This window comes from Diadema antillarum, unplaced genomic scaffold (assembly GCF_040938485.1).
Source record: "Diadema antillarum isolate AM-2024a unplaced genomic scaffold, OU_Dant_1.0 seq00000586_RagTag, whole genome shotgun sequence".
Lineage (NCBI taxonomy): Eukaryota > Metazoa > Echinodermata > Echinoidea > Diadematoida > Diadematidae > Diadema > Diadema antillarum.
The window spans coordinates 785,848-807,082 of record NW_027271520.1 but is presented as its reverse complement, the minus strand read 5'-3'; the positions used below and the strand labels follow the sequence as shown (position 1 = coordinate 807,082).

The 21,235-nt window shown below is 40.0% G+C and overlaps 1 protein-coding gene across 1 annotated transcript; it reads right to left on the bottom strand.

Annotated features, from left to right (window-relative positions):
- Nucleotides 1-497: 497 nt before the first annotated feature.
- Nucleotides 498-19,583, bottom strand: LOC139735614 (TAF5-like RNA polymerase II p300/CBP-associated factor-associated factor 65 kDa subunit 5L). Its single transcript, XM_071646370.1, has 15 exons — nucleotides 19,449-19,583; nucleotides 16,541-16,665; nucleotides 15,074-15,152; nucleotides 14,153-14,231; nucleotides 13,366-13,501; nucleotides 11,666-11,784; nucleotides 10,757-11,024; nucleotides 9,968-10,144; nucleotides 9,418-9,524; nucleotides 8,464-8,657; nucleotides 7,655-7,768; nucleotides 6,013-6,067; nucleotides 4,292-4,414; nucleotides 2,337-2,394; nucleotides 498-1,405 (listed from the first exon to the last, which is right to left on the bottom strand). The coding sequence occupies exons 1-15, from the start codon at nucleotides 19,515-19,517 to the stop codon at nucleotides 1,276-1,278; spliced, it is 1,833 nt and encodes a 610-aa protein (XP_071502471.1). The 5' UTR covers nucleotides 19,518-19,583; the 3' UTR covers nucleotides 498-1,275.
- Nucleotides 19,584-21,235: the final 1,652 nt, after the last annotated feature.

The window sequence follows — 21,235 nt, the reverse complement described above, 5'->3', positions numbered from 1 at the left end:
CATTCCAAACCTGATTTTTGTCAAATAAACTTTGAATTCCTCTTAAAAGTGTATGTTCTGTACTATATCATAAGTGTTTTCTTTGTATCTCACAAAAAGTTAAAAACCCAATTCTCATCTCCACCAAAACTGTACTATCCCTTTAAACTTGATTAAAAGTCAATATTTTCAGTTTGACCACTTTGGCAAAATGCACAGTTACACGAAATCCTGAATAGAAATTCTGAAACAGTCCTTAAACCATACACTCTGGCTTGACACAAAGCAAATACGTCAGCTTTGTAACACTTTTCAGAGAAAACATGTCTACAATTCATCGAGAACAATTACCTAAAGAATTGATTTATATTCTAATATAACATTGGGACTGATGAACCAGCCACACACAGATACATGTAGATCTACAGCAGCGCATGAACAATCATGCACTGAAAGAGGGAAAAAGTTAACGTCACAACATATTCTCGGTGACATACATGTAAGTTCTTCAGTAACTAAAATCATGGTCTCCAAAATCAGTCTCATCTGACTACATCAATTTGGTCATAAAAACTTTTGTAGAACCCTAAACTTTGCATGTTTTGCATGATGTCTTCAATGAGATAACGATGATGTACAATGTTATCTCTGTCATGATCAGAGTGAATTAAAAGGAATGGCGTAACTTCTACTTGCATCAGCAATAGGACTGAACAATCTATCTTAATTCAATGAAATGGCCATCATTCCTTAAAAACTTGTCATCTATGACATCGCTTCAGATAACCTGCTGTGGCCGGGCAGACAAAATATTGCCATAGTACTGGAAAGTAACTTTTCACAGCCATTTTAAGTGCCATACAATTTCATCCAAATACCCTACGTATTCTTGCATGTCAAATGTGCATCAGCACTGGTCCATACCCTGTGAAAGAACACCGATCACCACCGCTCATTTTCACAAGATGCCTTCAAACATTGATTCAGGACTGGTCTGTGCATCTCCTTTGATTGCCAGCACAGCCTTCTCTCTTTTCACATCTAGCTAAAAGGTAATCAGGGCCACATGACAACCAAAACCTCGAGGACAAAGAGTCGGGCCACAAGGGAAAGTGTCCTCCCTGAGGTTTGAACCCCAAACTCAGCCTTTCAGAGTCTCTGGTGACAAACCACAGTACCTTCTGCCTTCTAACAGACAGCAGAAGGAAGAAATTCAACTGGTGACTCCTGTGAGACATACTGGCAAGCAAAGGTCAGATTCAAAAGTCTTTACAGACGAGGAGAAATCTCAGGATGTCACGTTGCCATGGCAACCCCTCCTCCTGCTAGCAGCAGATTGCACTTTGAGAAGGTCAGCCGATGGACGATGGTCTGTCGGGTGGAGATGGATGCCATCTGCTCATTGGAGTGACCCCCACTGTCTGGCCTACAGGAAGACAGATGAAGAATAGAAAGTGAAAAAAAATCTCTCAAATATCTCTCCAAATACATTTAATTACTCATAACTCAGCTCTTCAGACTTTAATGTCACCTTTACTCCTCTCATCCAATTAACAAAGAATTGCCGTATTAAAGCCACTGTTTATATCTGATATACAGCATCCAACTGTTCAGACCAGTATAGAAGTATATCTTAGATATTTCTCTCACTTATTTCCTGATTGTTGTTGTTGTTGTTGTTGTTGTTGTTGTTGTTGTTGCTGCTGCTGCTGCTGCTGCTGCTGCTGTTGTTGTTGTTGTTGTTGTTGTTGTTGTTGTTGTTGTTGTTGTTGTTGTTGTTGTTGTTGTTGTTGTTGTTGTTGTTGTTGTTGTTGTTGTTGTTGTTGTTGTTGTTGTTGTTTTATGGAGGTGCTATTAAAGGAAAGGATTGAGAAGGGCAGGGGTGCAGGCACAGAAGTAGTAGGCTAGGGTACAGGAGCAAAACACCTGGGCCCCATTTCATAAATGATGGTAGGATGGAAACTCTTGCTGGAATAGCAACTGCCTGTAGCAACCTAGCCACTCAGGAAGCTGGATTCTTGTCATTGTCATTGTGTATGTGAGTGTGGGTGAGGAGAAAAGAGGCACAGATGACGGTATGTACAAAGTATAAAAATGAAATGCTTGTGTATGTGTGTGAGTGTTTGCGATGTGGGAAAATAATACAGTGCATTCCCGTTATAACGAATGCGGTTATTACGAAATTCCAATTGCAACAAAGTAAGAATTCAGGCCGCAACATTTTCTGTTCTATATTTATTCATTGTTTATTAGTTTGGTTATAACGAAATTTTGATATAAGCAAAGAAAACTGCCGGTCCCGAGGACTTCATTTATAGTAACGGGAGTCCTCTGTAACACTACTGGATCACACTTACAGCGGATGTTTCACACCCTGCCGGATGTCCCATAGGCGCACTGTGCAGTCAGCTCCACCTAAAGGCATTAAAAGAAAAACAAACCCCAAACAAAACATGAATCCAGTTTCATCAAACTTTACCTATTGATGCTGTAGAATCTGTTCTATATTAAATGTCAGGGTAAAAAGTCATCAAGTAGTTCTTCCAACCACTGCAACACTGTGCGCACCACAGTATACGGTAAAATCGTGAGTACAAACAGGCTGCTGACCCAGTGGTACCAACACTGTACGTAGGTCGAGTACACTGCAATAGTAGTGTAATTTATGGTAGCCTATTCCAAATCATAGTCATGAAACTAAAACATTTTGCTGTAAAATTTGTTTATATGATTTGATTTGATTTGATTGATTGATTTGATTAAAAGGTCTTCATTCGAAAAAATCTGAGTGGGCGACTAAAAGTCGAATTACACAGCTATATACAATAAACAGAATAATATCATAATCATAATAGATACAAAGAAAAACATTGACATTCAAACATACTGTATGCACAACTAATACGGTTTTAACACTACAGATTGCCAAATAAATCTTAGATACAAAAAGGGGAAAAAATAAATGTACATTTTGTGAACAGCAAGGGTACAAACCTTCTTATATTTTTTCGGAAAAAAAAAGAAAGAAAGAAGAAGAAAACACATAAACAACTAGATATATCGCTTCGGCGACTGATATGCCTCCACCATAATGCATGGTTCTCCTAATAGGTCTATAGTACAATGTCTTGACAATGTGTGATGACAGTTTCACACAATTGGCAAAATATTAAAATGACAGGTTTGACACAAATGTGCAGAATGTTCACTTTCCTAGAACTAGGTTCAATTGGATGAATGATTAGAATGTCAGAGTGCAGGTATTTGGGGAGCTGATGATTTTTACTTGACTTTTGACCCTTTTATAAGTTTATGCATTAAGTAATTTTCAAGTTATTGAGAAAAAGTATAATTTCAGTATCAAATGGGAAAATAGCATTATCTAAACCTGGCCTTTGACCTTTGACATCACAGTTCCAAAGAGAATCACTGTTAGGTTGAACATGCATAAATATGTAAGTTTCATGATGATACCTTGAGTTACTTTTGAGATATGGAGGAAAAAGTGCAATTTAGCACTTTCACTTGACCTTTGACCTTTTGGCAAGAAACTTCCCACAGAATATATATTGGGTAATACATGTATACATCAAGTTAAAAAAAAAAAACCTTCCGGCATTGCATAAATATAAAGAAAGTAGTGATATTTTGAGGAGTTGAACTTGACCTTTGACCCCCCTGACCTCTGAACCATGACCCCCAACTTCCCTAGATAATCACTGCCCATTGGAACAAGCATACATACTATTGTAAAGTTCCATGAAGATACCTTGAACCATTTGCAAGATATGGAGAAAAACATGAATTTTCAACCTTTTTTTTCACAAAATAACCTGTGACCTTTGACCTTTGACCCCGTGACCCTAAAATCCAAACAAAGTATTATCCCCCCAGGATATACCCTCATACCAAGTTTGATGTAAAACCACCACACGGTTCTTGAGATATCGACAAAAACAAAACGGGACGGACGTACGTACGGACGGACGGACGGACGACCCGAAAACATAATGCCTCCGGCCACTTCGTTGGCGGAGGCATAAAAACAAAAGAACCCATTCTGAGCCACACAACACATCGCCAAGGAATATATATTTCCTATTATGACATATATGACATATTTCTATAGGTAATAACATAGGTGAAAATTGTGTGGGCTTGTACAAGTTTTAGTCGTGTTTGAAATCACTTTCTTTGTTTGCCTTCACTGCTTGGAATCATCTGGGTATTCAGAAGTCTGGATAAAAGAGGGCCGAATAATCAAAGTTGGACTGTATGTGCCCTGAAGGGAAGGAAGAAATAGCTGGTTCACCTGATGCAAGCAAAGAGCTGTCTGGATTGAAGGCTAAGGCGTAGACGGTGTCTGTGTGGCCCCTCAGCTCTTTCATTAGGCCACCGGTGGCCAGGTCCCACACTCGTACCCTGCGGTCCTCCCCTGTCCAAGCAAAAGTACAGGAGAGGGACTAGTGAAATGGGATAGTTACAGTCGTCACTATTAATTTTACAGTTCATGGGACACATCATACTTGAGACCTTTGATTTAATGTACAGAATGTTTTCCCAAAGCATGCCTACATTGCATAATGTGGCACACGGGGGTTTACACCGCGGCACATGAAGAGTTTAAATAAGAGAAGTCGAGTCGAGTCGAGTAGTCTAGATACAATACTATACAATCAATCTTGCTTACTCTCACCCGTTGAGGACGAGTATCGAGCATACTCGGGCAGGTGTCTATGGGAAATGCGTGTTGTAGCAAAATCAGTCCGTCCTCAGTGGGTTAAGTCGACATCGCATAAGTCAAATATTTGCCTATTTAAAGTGGAATGTCTTTTCAAGTCCTCTTCTATTCATTTTCTTTTGATTTTAATCCCTCATAACTTGAATTTCTTTAAGTGGTAGCTATTTCTTCAATCCAAATAGATTTGACTTTGGCAAGGTTGACAGTACTTGGATGTGACAGCTTGCATGCTTACCTACAGTATATGCATAGTACAGTAATTGAACTATGCATATACAACATGAATTCCACTGACCGAATGTGTGGGTCTTCGATGATATCAAACTGAAACTTGCAAACACCTGACCATCATCAACAACCTCAGACTGCTTATGCACCTGTATGCATTCACTGAGAACAAGTGTTCACATTATTTTTTGATGGCAAATTTTGTTCCAACAAACTTGAAGCAGAGATTGTTACACATTTAACTATTTTAAAAGCCATATTTCATGAGACTACTGTATACGCTATAATTTTCGCGTACATAAATTTTCGCGAATTGCCGCTGTCACACACTTTCGCGAGTGGTTAAATTCGCGATTGGGGGACCAGAGAAAATATGAAGTGGCAAAGAAAGTGTGAATTTTCAACTTACTAGCAAATAAGAATGATACTAGTTATACACTGCATGAAAAAACTTACCAAGCTCTGCGAACTAGTAAGTTAGAATTCAACATTTTTGAAGTGGTTAAGTCCATCGCGCTAGATTTCTGACGAGTGGTCCCCTTGCGATAATGGATTGGCTCTCTACAGTATTCGTAAGTAGACGTGGACGTGCGTAAACGTAAACAAGCTGAGCCAGTATGGTCTGTTCGGTAAGCCGTGACATGGTATACTAGTACTGAAATGTTCGTATCATCAAGGCAAGGGATTCATTTTGGAAGGTAATATTTTCGCGTGTTGTTAATTTCGCGAATAGCTCCCGACTCGCGAAATTCGCGAAAACAAAACCCACGCGAAATATATAGCGTATACAGTATATTGAGCTCAGCATACCCAGTGGACTACACGACGCACAGTCAAGCCACAAATATTAAGCTTCCATTGAAGACAGCATTCTACATCAAGTAAATGCCAAGCTCATTAATCTGTTAGCCAATGTCAGCTTTACTTTCGCCAATATTCTTCTGTAAGGGGTAGGGTATGGGGTAGGGAGGAATTCAGCCATACACAAAAAAATGAATGGGAGTCAGTCTAGACATGATTGTTTATGCAGTGTTCAGACAAATGTCTGTGCATGATCAACTTACCAGCAGAGGCGAGGTATTTCCCATTGGGTGAACAAGCAACTGACAGGATAGTACTCTGCAGGTATTAAATAGCAAACAGGGAATATTAAAGGCATTATCTACCATTTGCAGATGAAACAAAACCCAGCTCTAGTGCTTCAAAATAGTTCGAAAATGTGAGTTAGGCAAAGAAACAACCAATGCAAAAAAAAATGTAATAGTTTTAATCAATGTCAAGTATTGTTACAGATGCAAAACTAAAACAACATTTATTGTAAAATTGTTTTTAGAATAAACCGTCTACATTTATGGTTTATTGAGAAAACCGGTGGCATCTCCTTATATTTTAGGCTTTATTGCAAAATTTTTATATGGTAGGACGTTTTGTGATACAACTGACATATACATATGCGTTAAATGTGGTAACTCGAACACTTTTTAAATCACTGCTCCTAATGGTGAACAATATACCTTTAAAACACTTCATATTCTTCTTGGATGTGTCTTACGGGAGAGCATAAAAAAAAAGGGGAATCATACTTTGTGATTGAAAGGACAAATAGGCAGCAGGCTCCTAAAAAACATGAACAAATCTGCACAATTGCAATAAATGCTAATACATTCATATTGCTATTTTGTCTATGAAACACAGCAGTTGATTGGCACTTTAAAAAAAGTTGACTTAGCTAAATCTTTGTGTGTCATGTTTGCACGCCCGACTCAGTCAACAGCTTGCAACTTCATATAGTTTGCTTATTTTGCATATTGTGCACAAACCAACTGATGAATTGAAATATGCTGCAGTACATTGAAAGCATTAGAGCCATAATCTTATCATAAAATTTACATCACAACAAAGCTCACAATTTTCCCTACAACTCTGCTGTGCTGCACTTCCAGCATAAGCGCTTCAATAAAAAGTTATACGACTTTGGAAAAAGCACTCACGCATTGTGATGCCAATATAATGTGGCACACAGGGAGTTTACACTATGGCATTCAAAAGAATGACTTGCCATTATTGCATAAATGATATTCCTCCATCTTTTACCCTTGAAATGACAAGCACTTCATATTTTCTCATATTGAAATGCATTTCGAATCACTTTGTTCAAGAGACAAAGATATTTTGGCATTAGAAATTCTCCACAGAAAAAGATATCAAGTCTTTTGTGCAACCTTACATCTACTGACCCTGTGGTTACTTGCTTTCAATAGACATTTAGCAGCTCACTTTTTCAGCAGCCATGAGGTATTTCTAGGTGGCCAAGTCCAAACTCAACAAAATCATATTAGATTCAGTCAAATTTAGTTCACAGATTTTCATCTGTTGGTCTCTTCTTTGTACACCAAAAAGTAAAAAAAAATCAAAGCATGTGTTATCAGCAGTCATCAAAACTACAAATTTTTTGTTGCTGTTATCAAGGTCCACATAGGATGCCATGTAAATCAATTCAAGTTGTCAATATGTTCTAAGTACTTTATCTCGTTAGCTCTCATCTTTTGGCAAATTCTGCTCTTTTAACCTCATCAATATAATTCCTCCAAAAAATTTTTTGCCACTTTGGCTCCTCTCCGATGCTTACCCTGCCCTCACGGATGCTCCCAACAAACCACATGGCATTATTCCCTTTCAAACTTTAACAGATGTCCAGACTCCTACCTTGTGGCCTGTGAGAAGACGTACAGGTTTGCCCTGCGTCATGTCCCACAGTCTGACAGTCTTGTCGCTAGACCCCGTTGCCACGTATTTGCCATTTGGGTGGAACTTCACGCACTGAATGTCAGAGAAGAGCGGGGGGAAATATTATTTCAGCACAGACAAGAGATGGAGCTTTCGTATATGCATTCATGAGAGCTCATATTATACATCTACCATTACAGGGCAATCTCATTTTAGCAATATCAAACCATGACAATTACCTTGTTACATCTGGTTTCTCACTATATTAGGGTACAAAAACAATAAGAAACTATTGTGACTATGCATAAAAAACAACAACAACAACAACAATTTGCACAACTCAATTCTATGTGAGGACTCAAAAATAGGTCAATAGGTCAACCCAATCCCTCAATTTGTATATTCCTATTCATTTCGTATATTTCCTAAAAGAGCAATTCTTTTTCTATACAATCTTATGTTGAGGATCATATAACTAAGGGCAAATTTTCTTTCTTGCAGTATTTCTAAAACTTTTCTTTGGTCTGACATAGCCTTTCTCCATAGCCGCGCCAGATCCAAATATCTCTGAAAGGCAGGTGCTAAAATTGACAAGGAAGTCATGTGATCAAGAAAATTCTGAGTAGAGAGCGGAAGAAATTCTGGTCAGAGAGTGGTAGACATTCATCCCACAAAACAAAAGAGCACTTCAATGCAGCGGTGCACAAACCATGCACACATCACCAACCATGATGAACAGACACATCATCCCTCATCTGAAACTCATCCAGATCACCATGGCGACTCACATCAACATCCATGAGATGGCCGCAGAGGACCCGCATTGGGAAGGTTCTCTCCGGGCTCCAGAGCCTCGCCGTCTGGTCCTTGGACGCGGTGCAGAAGTAGACGCCCATGGGGCTGACGTCCACATCCCAGATCGGGTACTTGTGGCCCCGGTAGACGGCCACGTTGGAAAAGGTCGACAGATTCCAGGCCCTGACTGGAAGGAGATTAAAGCAGAAAATGTCTGATGAATGAAGATATGATTGCAAGTTGACTTATGACCATTTTCAAAGCTAACAAAATAATATTTTCTTTTCACAAGGTGTTCACTTCTATTCATGACAATTTTTTATGAGTTCATTAAATGATAAATGTTGGAAAAGGACATCTGATGCAAAAGTATGGTTGACTCGCACTGGATAGCAACACTAATATAAAAGAGGAAATTACTGTCTACAGAGTTACCAAAGCATACATAATCTTGTGTCCTTTCTACAAGGGGTTCATTTCTAACTGTGACAATTTCAGGAGTTAATCAATCAATAACTGTTGGAAAAGGACATCAGATGACGAGATACGGCTCCAAGTATATGATATATTCACTAATTTATGAAAGAAAAAATGGTTGTCAATTGAGTAACCTTCTTTTCAATGCATGTACTACTGAGTACATAATTTTGTGACCTTTACACAAGGGGCAATCTGGGCATAATCACAATCTTCATTCCCTAGAAACTGCTCTAAAAACCCTCACTGTACTTTACCCACTGACTGGCACGGATGTCTAAAAATCATTCGTCATGAATTGGGATTTCCTAATTCCCCTTACCCTAATTGTTTTGCTGAGGTGCACTGCTCCACCTGAGTAGGTTTGCTATTAAACTTTACAACTTGGTCAAGTTTGGATAGATAAGAGAAATACTGATGATACCACTACATGTCTGGGCACATAGCGGATAAAGGAGGGTAGCGGATACCTGTGGCATCACCCGATGCAGATATCATCAGGGGAACGTCCGGAAGAAAGCCGCTGCCGTACACAGTGTCGGAGTGTGCCCTCATGACCTTGCATTCTGCACCGAGGCTGGCCATAAAGAAACACAACAGAGAATGTATAATGCATCAATCAAGCCACCAGTTTACTTCTGTAACTTTCACATCTCTCTGATTGTTGTCATATTACAAGACAGATGCTGACAGGGCTTCCATAAATGTGACTGCTTATACACAAAGTATATCAGATTCCTGCAGCAATATTTCATATGATATCTATTTTACATTTCATCTAATGTATAAAAGAATTGATTAAACAACATCAAGTAGCAACCATGATTGGCTATGCTCTTGAGACTGCAGTACTTCTGGCACACCCATTTGGGTAATATTTCGCATTTTCGTAGTTACCCAACTGTTATGACGTGTTATCACAGGAGTATTTAAACATTTCTTATGCATAGGTCTCTATTTTAGAGCAAAAATTGACAGTTTCTGCAGTCATGTGGGATCTACGCTTGACCTTTAGCTTACCTGTCCTCAGTCAGGAAGTCCTGGAGGCAGTCTCCTGCCAGATTGACCCGGCTGACGTCCACTTCGTGCGGCTGGGCCCTGAGCTTCTTGGGGGAGAGGCTCCAGACGCGAACGGCGGAGTCCTCAAATCCACCAGCGAGGAGCTGGGAGTCATCCGAGATGGAGACACAACTCAGTCTGTATATGAGGAGGGCAACCACCACATGACGAAAAGGGTTTTAACACAGACAGCTCTCTTAGACGATAGAAAAATCTCTCTTGTAATCAACTGTGCAATTCAAAATTACAATCTTGAATTGACTTTACTTGATGTTGACAAATAAAATGTAAAACATAAGCTCTTTCAGACGAGAGAAAAATCTCTCTCATAATCATGTTCTGTCATCACAATCATCACCATCATTGCTTTCATCTTCATTTTACTATCATTATCATCATCATCGTCATTGCTGTCATCCTCAGTTTACCATCATCACACAGCATTCACACTCATCATTACACACCATCATCATAGCTGTTATCTTTAGTTTACTATCCTTACCATCATCATATCATTGCTGTCATCCTCTCGTTTACTGTCAAATTCAACAATCATCTTTGCTTTAATCTCTGTTTACAGTCAACACAATCATCACGAGAATGCATCATCATCATCATCACTGTCACCTTCAATCTACTGCCATCATACTCATACTCATCATCACCATCATCATCATCATCTTCACTATCATCTTCAACCTGACCCTGAAGTACCAGTTACGACCCCCAACAACCCACACCCAGACTTACCCCTGGTATGCATTCAGGACGCTATAGAGGATGATGGATGGCAGAGAAGGTGGTCCTCTCTGGACCTTGTCGATGGTGCTGTTGATCTCCGCCAGGTGAGCGGCCCTCCTCGCCTCATCCTCACCTTCCTTCTCCTTCTCCTCCTTCTTCGCTGCACCTGTTGCCGCCTTCAGGGAAGACGAGCTGGAGTTGGAGGATGACGACGACGACGGCTGGGTCGGATACTCGTCTCCATCCTCCTGCAATGATGATGCTGGCGAATGTCGGACTGAATGAGGAATGAGATTTACACAAACCCACACAAATAAAAAACTAGAGAAGCACTCTGAGAGCGTAGACCTCCGCCAAGCAGCTCATTTCCACCACTGATCTTGTTCTTCCATAGAGATCAGTTATTTCCACCTATAAGTGTGCATGCATTGTGAAAGTTGCCTGATTTCCCAATATAGAAGCCTTTTGTTACGTCATCAACTTCCAGCTGTGCAGCACGCCTCGCCTCAGCAGAAACTAAAGCATGCACTTTAGTGCGTGCATGAAAACTTCAAAAATGCGCAGCTTGAACTCCCAATTCCATTGACCCTACCTAACAAAATATCGAAGATCCTTCATAAAATCCACAAAAATTCCCGGATCACTACCAAAACTTAATTATCTGTTACTTGTGTCCTTCCCAACCTCTCCTGTAAGTTTCATTCAAATCCGTTAACTTTTTGAGTTTATTTTGCACACAGACCAGCCGAAAAACAAAACCAATGCCAATGAAAACATAACCTCCTCCCTTGGCGGAGGTAAAAACTCAGTGACTACTTATTCTAAACACAATGTATTGATGATAACCCCTACAAATTACTCATGAAAAAACACAAATAGGAGATGAGAAATGGCAAAAATCACATCACCACTGCCAACCTTTAATGTCGATGTGGAGGTTGATGATGCCCAGGATAGCGGTGGTATCTCGGCTCTGGAGGAAGCGTAGAAGATACTGGAGGGCCTCATCTCCAACCTCAACAACGTACTTGCAATCCCTGGAGAGAAATAGATGATGTCAAAAAGTGGTTTAAGTGTCATTCGCATAATTTATTTCAGAGTGAGAGTCTTTTTGAAGGGACTTTAATATGTTGGTCAGGTTATCTACGTACACATCCTGCCTGTGAAAATCCAAGGATTGACAGGAATGAATACAGCTATGCAGGCATGGATATTCGACATCCCGATTCTTGTTAGATCATAAACATTGAAACCCCCCCCCCTAAAAAAAGAAGGATAATATCTATGTGTAGGAGCTGCCTGAAAAGTGCTCATCAATTTGTTAAAGCAAGGGCAAGCCAATGCACAGAGTATAATGGAAAACGGAGCTGACTGTTTCTCTATTATCCAATTCTACTTTACATTTGGTTGTCTTCACAAAGTAACAGGAGTAGTGGATGAGTTATCATTGGTGTCACTAAATAGGAATGAGTCCTCTTCTCCACTTACAGAGTCCCACCTCCTTCCCTTACAAAAACAGATATTAAGAATTGACAACATGTGACCTTGCGAGCACTCTGAATCTTGCGAATGAATGCATTTTTAACCGACATGTAGTCCACGGAGGCAATAAGAGCTACAAACTGTATGACATGGCATAAGCAGTTTATTTTCCACTCAGTTTTCACTCAATCACAATCCTTTTTACTGGTCTACAACTCACAAATCCACAAATACCATGAACACAGTATACACAGCTTAGGCATGACATTAGTGGTGGCCCAGGGCCTCTAAAAATTGATGCCGGGCCACCAAATTTCCAAAAAGGCTATCTTTTAGTGGACCAATAGGCTACTTGATATTCAAAATGGATCGGTTATTTCGGGCTAACAAAATTTCAGATTTAAAGATTTTAGGTGGCAGAACAGAGGGCCAGTTAAAAAAGTTCATGTCGAGCCCTGACAGCAACAATGTAAGGAGTACATAGTCTAAGTATAGGACACAGCAGAAAAACTTCATTCCTTGTCCATCATTTCCCTGAAGACCAAATTTGCATGAAAGCAACATATCATTACTGCATGTGTATATAGAATCATTTTTTAAAATTTTGTTTGTTTAACATTCTTTGTCATCTGGTCCATTTGCACTTTTTATCCCTTATCTTTTTTTTTTTAAAATACATGAATTCTACAACTTGCTAAAAGTGTGGGAATGGTACCATTAAAACCCTCCCCCCACCCCCGACCACTTTGATACTGCATTAAAATTCAAGGATATTTCCTTTCCTACAGCTTAGTAACACAGTCTTTTCATCTGCTCCCTCCAATTCAGTTTCTTACGCAGCACGACTTACAAGTCTGCTCTCCACAATTAATTCAATTATGTAATTACGGTAACTTCAATCCCGTCCACTCTCGTCGTACCGTACCCCAAGTTACAAATACTTCCAGCTATAGTCCCAAGAGGACCCTTTGGAAGTGATGAACACAAGGTACAATGTACAAGGTCGGGCAAGCTTTGTGCTGTACATTTATATGTGTTTACTGTTACAGAAAACATTTATCCCACAAACATATCAAGAAAGTTTTTGCACCACTAAACAAGCCAAGCCCAACTGATTCATCTCTTCTCCTACTTACCTGAAGGCAGTGAGGACGGGGTCTGTGAGGAGGTCCATGCTGTTGTAGACCCCGCTCAGGCTCTCAACCAGCTCCCTGGCCCGGCCACTCTCCCTCAGGTGTAGGCATGCCTTGTGCTTGGTGTACAGACTGTGGGCTGAGGGAAGAAGGGAGATGTTAGGGGGAAGGTTAATGACATCGAGAACAAAGAAGCGATCATGATAATAATCATAATGGCACTAACAATAATGATGGTGATGGTGGTAATAAGAATAATCATGATAATGACAGTGAGAATAATGACAATGATAATAATGATAAAATATAATAACATTAACAATAATGCTGTTAGTAATGATCACCATGACAAAGCTGCTATTAAACATGCACACATTAAAAGCAGGCAAGTTCCACAGAGTGGTCAGGCATACTTATAGTTGTCATCACAGTTGTTTTTAACACAGCATACTGCCACCAAGTGACAGTGCTGAAAATACTTCAAATCACTCATGCGTCTTCATGTGTGTATACATGTAAGATAGACCCTTGATTTGTATCAACACAAACTTTCACTTTCTTTTTTGTTGTGTGTACATGTAAGATAGACCCTTGATCTATATAAGCTCTGACTTTCACTTTGATCATTTTTTTGTTTTTGTTTCATGCATTTTCTTTGTTTTTGTTGTTGTTTTTGTTGTTGTTTTTGTTGTTGTTTTTGTTGTTTTTTTTTTTGGGGGGGGGAGGGGGGCTTGGCACTGCAAACAAAACATATGAAAACCAGCACAATACAAAATATCCCAACACCTACCGTTTAACTTGTGACCATCACAGATCATTTGAAGGTAGAGATGAACAAATGTTGGCACCAACAGTCCAACAAGATCTGCCTGTGTGAACAGAAATAGATCACTCTGTTTTAAGCACTGCTGAGAAACTATGGTAACACAAATCCAGTCCAGTACAGTTTTAATCAAGATATGTGTGCTTGCATAAGATGAAGAAATTGCTTGAAAGTTATCCCAATTAAATCCATGCAATGAAACAACAGATCATAAAAACAAACAAACAAACAAACAAACAAAGCAGAATCAGATAAGTCATAATGAAATTTATGACCAAGTGAATGCAAACATACATTTAGCATTTGAAGTACATAATGTATGTGATCACTGTGAGTTGGTGTTTGGGATTTGTCTATTATAAAGAGTAAACTCTTATTGAAGCATTTATGTAACATCATTTGGGATTCAAGGGCAGTCTTCTGTATCACGTGATCATAAACTGTTCAAACCCAGCATCCACATAACTCATAATTTAGTCCTGTCATTTTCTTTCACCTATCACAAAAATATCAACACAAACATACTATAATATAATTGCTATTCCTGTGATCTTGTAAGATCAGCAAATTATGTGTAAAAAGATAGGACTTCATGTAATTCACGGTGCTCAAACCAGGAATGCCAACCATGTAGTAAAACTGCAGTGCAGAATTCTGAGGGCTGAAAAATTGCATTCTTTTTTGTGGGAAACCAGTATCCTTACCATTCCTACAATTGTCCTGTCTGATAATACATGTTAGGGAAAACAGAATTTTCCATGAAAACAAAAACTGCAGTATTTTTTTCTTTTTTAATCAAAATACTGCAAAAAAGTAACAGTTGGCATCTCTGTCGAACAATTACTGCCTGTCCAAAATAACAAAGCAGACATTTACACCTGTCAATACCTTATATTCTTCAATGGCAGAGTCCACAAAGAGGCGGAATCGTGTGAACTGCTGCTCAAACAGATCTGGGTCTTGGTCACTGCAGAGGTGGACAAAGCAAAACGAGGAAGAAAAACAAATGGTCACTCTCATGCTACCCAACTGCTCGCGCTTGAAAAACAGCAACATATGCAGTCCTTCTCCCTCTGCATAGTTTTACACTGGAACAACCTACCCCAAGAGGCTGTACCTTGGTCTACCTACGGAGGAAGCCTTCCGATGCCATCTGACAAAAGTAAACAAGAGCAGTTTTTGTTGCTTTTTTTTTCTTCCTCTTACTATCACCATATACATTTTGTATAATACAGTAAAACCTGTCTACACGGCCACCCAAGGGAGATGAAAAAAGTGGCCGTTGTAGACATGTAGCCACTACAGACAGGGTCCTTAACATGACTTTTCTATTCGCAGGCACTACCACTGGTCATATACAGCATGTACACACACACACACACACACACACACACACACACACACACATGCACTCACACAAGTTTATCTACTAATAATCTTCAGGACTGTCCCCTCAACCCCGATGAAACCTGTATGGTCATGCCTATATTGGGATCAGAACTCAAATCATTGATTTTCGAAAAGATCGCATCACCTAATTTGTCAGTGTTGACAAATTCCAAGTCTAGTTGTGTTTGAATCCAGAGCATTTTTGTGTAATGATGTATTATTTGATAATGATTGTATCTGTTTTACACTGATTTGGCTGATTCTGGGTGCATGCACTGGTCGGGGAGGAAGGTCACGCGCCTCGGTGATTAAGTTTGCCTTTTCCTCCCCTGGTAACCAGCAGCATGCACCTGGAACCACCACAATTTTCATATCATGTATTTACGATTTTCTGTTTGTATTTTATGTCAGCTTGTATTCTATATTGAATTGCCGAATAAATAATAATAATAATAAAGGACTGAAGGAGGCAAAATGAATGGAAGAAAGATGATTCAGCTAAATTTCATGAACTGTAGTATCTTGACACAAATACATTTATACATTATATCAGATTTATGCTGAAGTCCATGCCATAAGAGAAATACAAATCACTCCAATAAAGTTCTGATGTTGCTCACTATTTTTTCTTTCACTTGATCCTGGACTCTTAAGATAAAAATCTCTTTGCCAGCAAGCCCAATGAAAAAAAAGAAAAAGATTCATGCAACATTTAACAAAGCGAAACTTTCATAAACCATAGAAATCAGAATACCAAGTATTGTAAAATGGCTTAATTTTGGTTAATGGTGGTGACACACTACTTTTCATTTGTTCTTGGCTTTCTTACAGGTTTGTAATGCCAAGAACCAGAGTGAGGACGGACTGATTTTGCTACAACACGCATTTTCCATAGATGCCTGCCCGAGCATACTTGGGACTCATCCTCAATGAGTTTCATAATAAAGTGTGATGCCACATTCTCACCATGAATTACAAGCAACCACGTTGATGGCTCCCAACTCCTTTTGACGGGAGGACTGCGACGCCATCTCTCTCATCGTGTCCGTCAGCTTGAGGTTCTTGCGGTTTACACTCTCGCTATTGGCATCCTGCAAACAAGACAAACAAAATCATATTTAGTTAAGAAATATGACTTGTACAATATAGATCTATTCGCAGCATTGAATTTTTGTGAATTGGAGCTGATAAGCTTTAATGTGGACTGAGTGGTAGGGCAATTGGATATCAAAATGTTCTACTATTTATTTATGCAGTGGGGAGTATACACTTGTATTTCCTATGATATACAGTGTATTTAGACTCTAGTGATGTTACAATAATAGATCTTTATAATCTTACTTTTGTGAGTTTTGTTCATGTTATATTTATTGTGTTTTTTTCCAGGCAATCCTAACCACTAACTAGTAGAATTAAATTCTCAATAACAATACTACATTAACCTTAATTAGATCTATTAACGTTAGATTTTTCTTCTTATAGGATCAGCAAAGATCTATTCTTTAATCAGTGTGATTCTGACAACTGACAACATGTTTTCTTTAAGCTTTTTTTTATTCTGTATGGCATGGCTCAACACTAACTTTTTTGTTTGGTGGCCCGATGGGGCTACCAAAATCCTAAATTTCATATTTTTGGTGGCCCGAGAGAAAAATGTGGTGTCCCCCAAAAAACAATAAAAAACATTAAAAGTCCTTCTTTTTTTTTAATGAGTCAATATTTAAGATTTATGAGAGTAAGAATTAGAAGTTGGACATATCTACTCATAAATAAACTTCAACAAACTTGCAACACTCACTCTAAGGCATTCAATCAGTCCTTTTCATCCATCCTTTGAACAAATTTAACTGCTAATTTCCGGCGCAAAAAGTTACGAATTTATTCACATACTTTTCAAAAAATTTTGGTGGCCCGAGGCGGGCCACCAAATTTGCCCTTTTTTGAAATTTGGTGGCCCGACTTTCATTTTTGGTGGCCCTGGGCCACCGGGCCACCGTTAGTGTCGAGCCCTGTGTATGGTAACGTTGATAAACAGTCATGTACATGACTATCCAGTCTGCGGAAGATGCCAAGCTCTTACAACAAGACCTGGATACACTCAACAACTGGTCAAACAGATGGGGTATGGACCTCAACGCGAAAAAATGCCACTCAATATCTGTCACCAGGAAGAGGAATAGACTACACCACCGGTACACCCTGAATGGTAAAGTTCTGGACTCAGTTCCATCTGCCAAGTACTTGGGCATCACCATCACTACCGACCTCAAGTGGAATCGGCAGATATCGAACATCTGCCAGAAGGCAAATAACACCCTCGCCTTCCTATGTCGAAATCTCCGGATACACAATACACAACTCAAGACAAGAGCATACCAGACACTTGTTCACCCTCACGTATAGTAGATTTACACTTGTATGCATGCACAGTGTGGGATCCGTACACAGCTGGATGCATACACGAACTGGAGATGGTACAGAGACGAGCCGCAAGATTTGCACTCAATCGTTATCACAACACGTCAGGTGTATCTGAAATGCTCCAGCAACTTGGTTGGTCATCGCTCCAGCAGAGGAGAGAAGACATGAGGCTGACTCTGCTGTACAAAATGCGAAACTCACTAGTGGACTTTAACCTGCACCACTACATACAACCCATCACAAGACAGACACGCACAGGTCACCCCTACTGCTACCAAGCTCCTCGTTCCAGGACGGAACAACATCAGCAATCATTCTTCCCCCGCACTGTTCGGCAATGGAACAGCCTATCCCATATAAGAGGCTGTAGGGTTGGACCTACTACTCATTGACCGCCTAATGTTTATTTGCTTGATAAGAATATTTAACACTGAAATTCACGTAAAAAACTTGACCTACGTGATTGAGAAAATCCAGCTCTATCAAATGCCGTTGTTCCCTTTTCGATTCGAAGTTTCAGTGCAAAAATATCGCCGACGAACTTGCGTGGCCTGTTTCAGCTCCCCTCGGTAAATCGCGTTATTAGGATCGACCGCTGTTTTTGCATTGACAATGCACGCAAACCGAGTTGTATTGAACACCGTGTTGTACGAAGCTTTTTAGAAGCCTTTTAGAAACTTCCATAGACGTTACATTGTGCCCTCATTATGATTCGGTGAAAATATTCATTCAAATTTTGTCCTTGATTAAAACCATTAATGAACAGTGAATTATCGCGTTTTCCCACACCATCCTCATCTACATTCAAAGCCAATCCATTTTTATGTGCTTTGCGCGCAGAGAAGTGCATACTAAGTGTTCAGTGCCCAAATTATACGCGGTCGGTTTAAAACTTAAAGAAGGTGGTCGATATGTAGGGCTACATACTTCTCCCCATGGTGGAAGCATTCCGTTGCCACCTAGTGGAGGATGTAAGTAGAGTGTGAGAATAGGTTTTTTACTTGCACCATGTAAAATACGCACCCTTCAATTCATCCAGGCACTTCAACCAACAGTTAATTGTTAGTATTTAGTAGTCTAACCTCTGCTGCTGCGCACTCCTCCATACTTTTACATAACAGCTCGCAGCGAGTCTTTTGAGGTCCTGGCGAATTTTCAAACATACTCAACGTCTAGACCCTCTAGATACCGGCATGCCATAGCTATAGCCCATTAATGGTCCATATTTTTCTCCAATTTCCTGACCGTAATCCACGTAACAATTTCATCGTATAGCGATAACACGCACGTACCGGGCAACAGCAGGTCTATAACTTGTTACTCTCCCCAGCATGCACCCGCACCCATACCCACCAGCCCCTAGACGCGTGGGGTGGCATGTCGCCCGCAGAGTGGTAGAAAGATCCACTATAACTTTACTGCCCATTCTTCCTCAAATTACTGTATAACTCACGATATAGTGACGGCGCTTCAAATACTGTAGGACGGCAGACTGGATCTGGTCATTCCCTACTCGTTTCATCCTGCTACCGTGAAAATGTAATCAAACTTCTCGTCACAACAGACAGCAGCTAACTTGTCACGGTGTGTGCAGTTCGTTGAGGATCGCAGATACACGTACAATGTACCTGTATGTGCTGTACCGTGTGTAGCCAGGGAGGTGACACCTCCCTGGTGTAGCTAACTGCACACTGTAAACACTTCATACACACAGCTAGCTAGCTGTTCCGTTGTTGTTGTTGTGTGTACGGAATATCTTAAAATTGAATGGGAACTACTTTTGTTGTTGTTATCGCGTGTCATGCTAGTCTACCCAGGGAGGTACATAAGGGCTTTTTACACTTGTGTTTCTTAACCCCGGACTTTCTCTAACCCAGGACTATCGTTAGTCCCGTACCAATTTTTTCAGCTTTTTACACTCGCCAATTAGTCCCGTACTATCTCTTGTCCGGGGCTAAGGAGAAACTTACCTTTTTACACTCGTATTTCTTAGCCCCGGACTTTCCAAACCACATGAATATTCATAATTACGCTGTGTACTGTTACACGTACACGCACGCACCGGCAGCACTTGATTACCTCGTTTCTGATTGGTCAGTGAGGGTCGGACTTCGTCTCCGTCGCTTAGCCCAGGATTATTTTTTCGTTCTGTTTACACTCACTTGCTTGGCACCGCAATTGCGGTGCTAGCACCGCAATTGCGGTGCTAACCCCTGCTATTTTGCAGGGCCAGATAGTACCGTACTATCGGTGGGGCTAGCCCACTTTGGCAAAAACGAGTGTAAACAGAAAGTGGGCTAAGGATAGTCCCGTACCAACGGTGGGGCTAAGGCCCCCCCTTAGCCCCACCGTTGGTCCGGGGCTAAGCAAAAATTTACAAGTGTAAAAAGCCCTATAATATTGTACTAGGCTCGCCTGTACTAGTACCTCCTTGGTCTACCGTCAGCCGTTTGACTCCCCCTCCTCTTCATCATTTTCTTAAATCTCGTCCTAAGTACATATCAACCATCAAATAGAAAACTATAGATGAATTTGATGAATGATTGGATGATCATCATCTTATTTAAAAAAATAGAAGAAGATACTGACGATATTTAAAAGGGAAATTGAAATGGAACCTGCAAACGCAAAACCCTTTTTTCTGCAACAACTAGTTCAAAATAGATGTAGCCTACATAATCATCATCTGGAACGTGATGTTTATAGTGGAAACAATGATAGAACGGCGATTTCCCTTGCTGGACGAATGGTAACCAATCACTGTGAGTCTGGAATAAATTATGAGACACAAATTATTTCATAATCTTTCATGTATATGATGCTTGCAGAAAATGGTGGCAGAAAATTACCTCTACCCCCCCCCCCCATCTCCCTGGTTCTCAATACCATTCTCTCCCTCTCTCTCTCTCTCTCTCTCTCTCTCTCTCTCTCTCCCTCTCTATCTCTCCGTCTTTCTATCTCCTCCCCCATTATCTCTAACATTCTCCTTTTACGGGTTTTTTTTTTTGAGAAGAAAAAAACAAATGAAAACGAACTAACCCACTCAGGAGGTGACCATTTAATGTGCCTGTGGTATCGTATACTTTGAGCAACATATATGAAGAGTTTTATCCCAAAACGAGCTAACTCCATTTTTGTTAAGTTGAGGCATTTTGTGATTACGCCTGCTGAATGCCTGATAAAAATACAAGATATTTTACTCATAACTAGAATATTCCTTGTTATGTCACAAGTGAAATA

Excerpts from the sequence above, each read along its gene's own strand:
- LOC139735614 (XM_071646370.1), bottom strand. The coding sequence starts at position 19,517 with ATGAAACGAGTAGGGAATGACCAGATCCAGTCTGCCGTCCTACAGTAT. Across the intron at positions 16,666-19,448 it reads TGAAGCGCCGTCACTATATC|GATGCCAATAGCGAGAGTGT; the intron begins GTGAGTTATACA and ends TCTTGTTTGCAG. Across the intron at positions 2,395-4,291 it reads CAGCTCTTTGCTTGCATCAG|GTGGAGCTGACTGCACAGTG; the intron begins GTGAACCAGCTA and ends TAATGCCTTTAG.